The following is a 9,401-nucleotide window of genomic DNA, read 5'->3' as shown; positions in this document are numbered from 1 at the left end:
GCTCCGGCCTCGTCGCTGTCAACGGCCGCACCGTCCAAAAGGTAACTTCTGCGTTAGAATTTCAAATTTTGTTGCCATTTGAGCACTGGAATCAAGAGCTGAGTTATTTGCATAACGTTGCTTCCGTTTCCGACTAGTGTTAGCTTCTGTGGATTATAGTCTGCTCTCTTGATTGTGATATAGATATGGACTGTAAAGTAGCTAGCTTTTTTAATGATAACTTTGTTGCAATTAAAGGTGCGAATGTATCAGATATGATGCTTCGTATATCGTATCTGCTTTTTAATTATGAATACGGTTACATACATGAAATTGAATACTGGTAAGGAAAACTCATATATGACATCCGCCAAAAGTGAATACGAATATGAATGAGATCAGAGGAAACGCTGCCGGTAAGAAAACATATATGAAGGAAACAAATAAAATAGGAAAATTTATATGTCGTACGATACAAGAGATGTTATAACATAATGGATTTATCTAATGAGAGCATTAATATGTTTGACGTGTTTATAAAGCTAAGCTGAGACCTGAGAGCATTAATAGTAATGATTTCTCCATGAAATACTGCATGACCATAAACTATTGGACGACAATTATATATTTTCATTTTAACTGATGCTATTATCAATGTTTTAAAAAGTGGTCTGGGTGTCCGTCTAGGCCTAAGCGGTACTTATGACGTTCGCCTAGGTCTTAGAAGCGCCTAGGGGAGCATCAGCTGTTTACGCAGACTTCACTACCTAGGTTGTGTTTGTGATTCCCTCCACAACCGCATTCATGTCCTTTAACCTTCACCGACCTCTTCTACTGACTACAAAAAACTCTACTAGTGGTAGAGCTAGGAATTTCGATAATTGGGGTTCAAAAACTAATTATGCATGATAATATATAATTTTTTTGCACAATTCAGTAACATCTAAATATCATTACATAGCAAGGCTTTCAAAATTATATTTCTAATTAGAATATAATGTTTTGAATAACATTCTTGTGAAGAAGAGCGAAGTGGCAACGAGACGATGATGTGAGCATTGTGGACTTCTCTCACAGTCGCAGTTAATGCCACTTTATGTAAAGAAGCGAGAGCCAGAGAGGAAACAAGGGGTTTTATAAAGTTAGGTACTTTATTACATTTAACCCCTAGTAAATAAATATAGCTAACTGTCCTTATCAATTGTTTTTTATAATCAAAAGATCCTGGGCCTACTTGGCCCAATATGGCTCCGCCCTGACCTCTGCTGACTCCGACCTTTAGCAAGACCTCCGCCTCTAGTTAATTGCATGATTTAATTGCAGCCAGGTGCTCTAAATTTCTCCTACTTTACACTTACCCTGACTTGTTTTTGGCAACACTTACTACCCTAATGTTTTCTAAAACTAAATTTAATTGCAACTAGGTGGAATTGTCGTGTTTGCATAACTAAGGGTATGTAAGTGCAAATTTAAATTTTTAGGTATTTTATTATAAGTTTAAAAACTTCAGGGTATTCAAGCACTGCCAAAAACAAGTGAAGATACATAAGTGCACGTTTTAAAAACTTTAGGGTGTATAAGTGTTACCAAACAAGTGAGGATATATAAGTACAAAGTAGGGCAAACTATAAGGTATTTAAGTGCAATTAAGCCTAAATAAAAAGAAGATATCCGCCTAGGCCCTTCATAGACGCTAGGCGCTGGGTTGGCGCCTAGCGACACCTAGCACTTTCTCTAACATTGTATATGATGGATGAAGTGTAGAAAGAGAAAGAGGAGAATCCATGAGAGTAAAAATAGATAGTCTAGTAGACATTGACACAAAGCAAATATATGGTTTCTAAAAGATAATCTAAAGAGCTCGACGCAATGTAAATGCAAAATTATCACTAAATCGCCGGTGAAATAAAATTATAGCTAATAAAGTGGTAAATCATCATTCAACAATAGAATTACCTAAATGTCTAAAGTAATTGTAAAGATAAAGTGCTAATTTAAGTTGAATCTAAGGCCCGTGAGGAGTTCATAGACAATTCATAGTTTTTTATGTGTGCTAAACTTCTCAAGTATGCCTACAAATTAAAATTGCAAAAGACCTTTGAGTTTTCATTGATTACCAATCGCACATACTCAGATTAGCAATTCTAGTTTGCTAATAGATTAAAGATGACCAAAATTGGCTCTAGAAACTGATTGAAGGCGATGGATGAAAAGAAGTGTTAGGAGGAGCAGAGAAGGAAGTCTTTATTGGGGAAGAAAGGAATAATGGTGGAAGCACTTTGTGGGTAAGGGTGGCTAAAAACTATCCTGCCCATTACCTGACATGAACCCTACTCGTCAAAATGGAGTCGGGTTGATATACATGGTTATCGATCATAATTGGATTGCCGCCCTACAAACTAAAATGATTAATAAAAAATAATAAAATTAAGGCACATGACCGCCGACCACAAATCCTCCAATTAAGAGGAATTGTGAAGCCTAACTCTAATATTTTCTTCAAACATGAAATTTCACAAGCTTGATCAATAAAAACCTTATAATCCTAGTCTAAACTTACAATATATGCATCGTCATACGCAAGTACGCAACAAATGGTGTAGCTCAATGTTACATTAAACGTTGGGCCCTTCTAGGCGTCAGACTTGGCGCCCAGCGCTTAGTCGTCTAGGCGGGTGCCTAAGTGGTTTCTGGGCGTTTTTTTTTCTTTCTTCATTTAAGTGGTGATCGATGAGGTTTTGCTGAAGGTCGGAGGAGATAGTGGAGATGTTCATATTTAGAGGTTAATGGAGTTTGGAGGACGTGTAGGCTACGATACATAAAATCACAATCAAGGCCTACATGGTGCAATCTACGTAAGTAGACAATGCTCCTCTAAACGCTCGTAAAATCTAGGTAGGCAGCCTAAATACCGCCTAGGTGATAGGCGCTAGTTAGGCGGCCTAGGTACCGCCTAGGTCTAGGGGTACGCCTAAGCGGACTAGGCGGAGGTTTTTTAAAACAGTGGTGTAGCTTACGTCTTGGAAGCACATTGGATCTATCCTTCAAGCCATATTCATGTGAAATATTGTTTATGTTTGCGGCGAGCTTTCCACATGCTCAGTAATTGGTACTTATACAATAATTTGTGTAAATGAATCCATGCTTATATCAAAATATTGTCTAAACAAGGAGTCTAATAATAAATATGCAATACCTTTAGAAATCGGTTTTATGCATAGAAATCATGGTCACACACTATCTTGATAACTAGACTACCTATAGTGGCAGTCTGTCTAGAAAGGTTGCCTACCACAACACTTTTCCTTTTATGTCTTATTCAATCAGACTGTCTAGAATGGCGATTTGTCTGGCCCAGACTGCCTATGGTGGCAATCTTCCTGTTATGTTCATGATAGGCCAATGATTTACTTAATTACTTGGTGTACACTATTAGCCAACAAACTATTCAATATATGTCTCAACATGATACAAATATCATTTGGCAAGGTTAGTGTGTCATGTAAAGCCTACAAGGTATAATCAAATATCCATACATAATAAATCCAACGAGTATTACCTCATAGTATCTTAAAATATACTTTTAACATGAGCTTCATACTTGTACATCAAATTATAACATTTGTAAGTGAATAGTAAGAAAATCATAAACTAATGAATATGTAAGCCTTACTTAACGGTCTGTCTTTTGCAAAAATCCAAATCCTTGTGTGGTTCTTCAGGAGTATTTGTACAATTGTACTCCCTTCCAGCATTCCTAGTACAAGCACATGTCAAATGTCCATACTAGCTTCCAGTTCAGTTTAGAGACTTGTGCTTACATCATGAGTAATATACCCCAAGGTTACAGAAAGCACTAGGTGGTTTAGGCATTTGACTTGACGTCTAGCGCCTAGGCTAGCGCCTAGGCAGGGGCCTAGGCGGTTTTCTTATTTTTTATTTTTTAATTACAATAATTGATAGTAAATACTAATGTTATAGAAAGATTAGGTGCTGGATTGATGCATAGAGGGATTTCTTTCTTCATTTAAGGGTGGTGGAGGATGAAGGTCGGAGGTGGTAGAAGAGGTGTTCATAGTTGAAACCTAGAGGAGTTTGGAGGAGTTCGGAGGATGTGGAGGCTACAACGGAGAAATTACGATTAAAGGGTGCAGTCCACATAAGCAGTCCACAGAAGCAGTCCATACTCTTCTAAGTACTCCCGAAACCTAAATAGACAGTCTAGGTACTGTCTAGGTGCTAGGTAGGCGGTCTAAGTACCGTCTAGGCTTAGACGTATGCCTAGGTGGGATAGACGGTGGTTTTTTAAAACATTGATATACCCTTAACCAGTGATTTTAAAAGTGCTCTGAGGCGCGCGCCTCGGGCGCAAAGCGCTGCGGCGCGGCGACGTAGCGCCCCGCATGAGGTGCGGGGCGCTACGCTTACACGAAGCGCGCGCCTCAGAACGCCCCGCAACGCTTCAGAAGATGCGCGAGGCGATCGCCTGGTTTTCACTGCAGATGTGTGTTGGTTAGAAGCGGGCTATCGGGTACAAACCCGACTCAATATTAAACCCAAGGTCCCAAACCACTTCACCTCTTCGATTGTTATCGCTGTAAAGAAGAATTAGGGCTTCGATTGTTACCTTTGCACAAAAGAATTAGGGCTTCCTTCTCCTGTGGCGGCGAGCAGAGGACGACGAGCTTCCGGTGGCGATCAGAGGACGACGAACAGCCGACGACGAGAAGAACGCGGTGAGCTTCCTGCGGTGATCGAAGGTTTGTTTCCCGACTTTTTTTTATTTCTTTTTGCTTGCCGTTTTTTTTTCTTTTCTTTCTCTGTTCGATTTTCTCTGTTCGATTTTCTCTCCCCTCTTCGCTTTTTTTCCTTTTCTCTCCCCGCTTCGTTTCTTTTCTTTTCGTTCTCTTATCGAAAGTTCGGTCTCACCTCTTTGCCGTTTTTTTTCTTCTCACGTGAACTTAACAGCTCTGTTGCCTTTTTTATTTTTCTTTTTTTCTTCGTTTATCTTTGTTAAGACTTAAGAGCTCAATCGTGTTCCGGTATTTGGTAGTAAACTGATTTTTAATGTTTACTACTTTACTGAATAGTTAGTACTTAATAACTTGAGTTAATGATTTGAGATAGTGAGCTAGGAAGTTAGAGTTGACTGTTTGACAACTATTTGGCGAGTAGAGAAGTTTTGTTCAAACATTGTGTTGAGTCAGTTGACTGTTAAGATGGGGTTAATCAAATGATTGTTTGACTATAGAAATGCTAACTAACTTACAAATGTTTGACTGTAGAAATGCTAATTAACTTACAAAGAGATTTACAGACTAATTGCGTGCTTCTTATTAATACATATCATGATATCAATCATAATTGTTGAAAATGTGATACTATTTGATTTCTTGTGCGAGACTGCGAGTATTGATTCTTGCTATTTGCACTAGGTGTAGTGCTACACTGCTATTAGTTGACTGTTGACTTGAAAGTTGAAACTTGATTCGCCATTTATAACCTGTAAAGAAGGAAAATAAAATTTAGCAATATAGTTGTTAGTGTCATGCAATATATTAGTATGAAAGTTTGAATATTTCGAGTCATTGACATTTTTTATGTGAAATTTCACAAATATATATGTTTGTCATTCATCTTGTATATCTCAAAATTTTTGTGGTATGAACTGCGCCTCGCTTCGCTCGGGCGCGCGCGTCGCATTGCGCCTTGCGCATGTGTGCGTAAACTAACTTTGCGCCCCGCATTGCGCCTCGCGCATTGAAAACACTGCCCTTAACCTTATCTAACTTATTGTGATATCCTTTAAGCATATCTTAACTCAAATAAATCTAACAACTATACATTCCTACATCCAAAATAATATATTTAGAAATTACCTCATTAGTTTCCTATTTATCTTTTTTTTTCATTTCCTTTTCTTTTTCGTCTTCTTTTCCTTCTCTAGTTCATGCTTCATTTCTTTGTTCTCTCTCTTTTAGTTGCTAGCTGTTTTACAAGAAGAATGGAGGAGCAAGGGTTTTTTACAAGAAGAATGGATAAGTGTCCCTCCTATAGCACCCACTACCACATTGCTCTTAATCATGGGACACATGTTTCTTTCTATCTCTTTCCTTATCACATCACCGCCGCCTCATCCTTATTGAGACTTGCGTCCTTTCCTCTTTTTGTAATACCAGTCCTCATTATTCATGACACGTCCTCAATTACATAAGCCCCTACTATTTCTTTTCCATATTTACATATTCATCTTAAATATTTATCACAAGGTAATATTAACTTATTGCTTTACTTCATAATATTCTTTGCTATCAATAAAATTATAGATATTACACGGTCAGCCCATAAGACCCAACAGGTTACATGTGTTGATCGAATTATTACATGTTCAAATTTTTTGGGTCTTTAGGTCTTCCACAGTGCGCAGTTGCAGATCCAGGTCCTCCATTGATGAAATTGGGAGAGAGGAAATAAAGGATATATGGAGAGAAAGATGAAGAGAATTAAAGGATCACTGGGGAGAGGAATAAAAAGAGGAAAGAGAAGGGGAGAGAGAAAGATGTATAAAAGAGAAAATTAAAGTACCAGGTTTTGTGCATTAGGATTCTCTATGATTTTTTCTACTTTATGTAAAAATTGATAGAAGTTTAAAAGTTGCTTTTGCAAGCTGACTTGATTAGGGGTGAGAGAGAGAGAAAAGGGAAATAATTTCAAGTTTGCTATTGAATTTTATGGTTATTGCTTAGGTCTTAGCATTAGACTGGTTGGATTTACTATTTTAGCATTCAAATTTACTGTTTATTAAATTGGTTGGATCGAGTTGCTCATTTATTAAACTAGTCAGGTCGACATAACCCATGAAATAAACGGGTCAAGTCGGGTCAAGCTTATATGAGTTCAGTAAAAATTGATTTGGCCTAAAATTGACCCTATGTGACCTGTTTGCCACCTCTAATTATGGGTTGTCTACAATGGATATATAGATGAGGAGGTAGAGACTTGAACTTGTCAAAGAAGAGGAATAGAAGTTGGACCAGAATAGCGCATAATGTCGTTGTTGTTGAGTTCATGATTTTGGATTTTCGTGTCATGAATAGAAATGACTGCAAGAATGAAGAGGCAGAGTGGTTTGCGAACTTATGACGGGGAAAAGCTTTGAGATGACATAGCAATAATGTGAGGTTAGAATTAGTTTTGAGGGGTTGTTGTTTGAGTTGGATTAATCCATTATCTACAATTAAATTTGAGGGTAAAATAACGGAAAGTAATGAGAAAAGACCGGTCTCACGCAAAACACCTAATAAAAAAATAGCTTCATGCCTTTGAGGAATTACTCCACAAACTCTCTAATTTCTACTTTATTCATCTAACTCTCATGCTATTCATTTCAAAGAAAAGTGTAGAATATATATAATGTTTGAAATCCTATCTTTAATAAAATTCAAAATAAAAACAAAATTCTAATCTTACTACAACTCACAATCAGAAACAACAATCTATGCTCTCTTAGGCGCTCACAACTACTTGGATATACCATACACTTAAGCAATTGCCCAAATATGGGTGTGCAAACTCGTTTTCTAACTAATGGAGTTGTAAACATCCAAATAAATATTAGTGGCAAAAATTTCCTTCCCTTCGATTTTCAGAGGAAGAATAAGGGACAATAAAATTGGTTATTTAGAAATTAGAACTTCCATATAGATGTTGCAAAAAATTTTGTGATAAGATGCTAACTTGAAATGATTTCAACTTTTAGTACGCATACTTATTTAAGAAATTTATACAAAAATGGCTTAAATATGATTAGACATTTGAGTATATATGGAAACAGATCAAGTTAAAATTAACAATTCCATAGTTAATGAAAACTATGACCCGTCATGGTGGACTATGATTCGATAGAAATATGGTTATGTAGTAATCTCGAGATATAAACTTGCAGAATGATCTGAGAAACAATGAATTGAGTTGCATGTTAGTTGTAGGCTTATAGCCTTGTAATATCCAATTTAATACAATCAATAGTTTTAGCTTTGAGTCAACCTATTTAACAATTTTCTAAAAAACTATGGCTACACTAATGTATTTTGATTTTATGTTCGATGAATTAAGGCCTCATGTCTCATCGCCAGTGAGAAATTGGCGGCAAATTACTCACTTGCAAGCACATGACTTTTTAACCACTTTTGAGATGCTAATGTGACAGAGACTTGTTGAAATGTCAAAGACAGATTAGTTCAATTCGAGGTTCAATTCAATTGCTTGCAAAATTGGGACATAACTTGAGGGGAAGTTTGAAATTTGGGTTCATCACTACATGCAACAAAGGAGGAATTAGTTAGGGGAACGAAAATGCACATTCATCAATCCCTAATTTTTCGTATGGAGGGAAGGGCATTAGGGTTTCTCCTTCAGTTAACTCAAAAGAATCAACCTTTTACCCATTAAAAAATCAACAAGATATCTCATAAGTGTACAACAAATATTACCTTCTTGTCCGTGATTGACAATTCTAGTAGCTCAGAGTTCTCCAACAACTTCTTTTATCCCAACTCACGTTCTCTTATTGAGAGAATCTTTGCCATCTGGTTGGTTTTTCAAAATTCTCCTTCCTCCATGTTCTTTCCCTCTCTCGCTCTATATTTCAAAAAATGGAGGAATTTGGGGAATCAAGGTTAGTTATTTCATCCGCCTAACCCCCTTGTCACGTTATAAATGAGTGCTATATCAACACTCTTAATTAGCCTTATGAATCATGAGGTTGCACGTGACCAATTTCTCACAGCAATGAGAGATGAGACCTTAACACATCAAATGCAAAGTTAAACTACCATAATTTAGTTGGAGTTATTTGAAATACCATATCAGTAAAGGGGGTCGTCGACTCAAAATGCCATATTACCATTATCGTAATTTAGCCCAATAGTTTTGGTTCTTTTAAATCTCAAGTTCATTAACAATGCCTTTGAGGAGGATGAGCCAATGAGGACTGAAACCAATTATAGTGTTCTTTCATCCGGAGGGAGCAACTTGTTCCGCGCTGAGGGCATTCATAGCCCAGGTTTCTTTTTTAATACAATCATAATATTTTATCTTTTCTAGTTGGAGTTAGTAAAAGGAAAGATGATTATATGGAAAAATTACAAAAGATCTTCAAATAGAAAGTATGTAATATGTATGTGTTTCTTAGATTGCTGTCATTTTATGCTCTGTAATAAGGTGTTTATGTATGCCTGTGGAATCTGTCCTCTTGAAAATCATAATAGAGGATGGTTTATTCATCACTTTAAAACTGAGAACTTATGTGTCCTTAGGACTAAGATAGATTAGTGAGGTTAAATTTATTGAAAAACATGGATCTTAATTTATTTTTAGTTATTTGATGGAAGTGAACTCTGCTGTTTATCACAACAATCTTC

General features: G+C 36.8%; 1 protein-coding gene across 1 annotated transcript in view; it reads left to right on the top strand.

Annotated features, from left to right (window-relative positions):
* Positions 1-9,401, top strand: part of LOC109848854 (RNA pseudouridine synthase 2, chloroplastic) — a 43,770-nt gene that overhangs the window by 258 nt on the left and 34,111 nt on the right. Inside the window, 2 exon segments of the mRNA XM_020418561.1 lie at position 1; positions 4-41. The exon segment at position 1 is cut by the window's left edge and continues 258 nt beyond it. Of these exon segments, the coding sequence (XP_020274150.1) occupies position 1; positions 4-41 (39 nt within the window).

This window comes from Asparagus officinalis, chromosome 7 (assembly GCF_001876935.1).
Source record: "Asparagus officinalis chromosome 7, Aspof.V1, whole genome shotgun sequence".
Taxonomy (NCBI): Eukaryota; Viridiplantae; Streptophyta; class Magnoliopsida; order Asparagales; family Asparagaceae; genus Asparagus; species Asparagus officinalis.
Note: the sequence above shows the minus strand (reverse complement) of the source record. Positions and strands in the feature narration are given on the sequence as shown.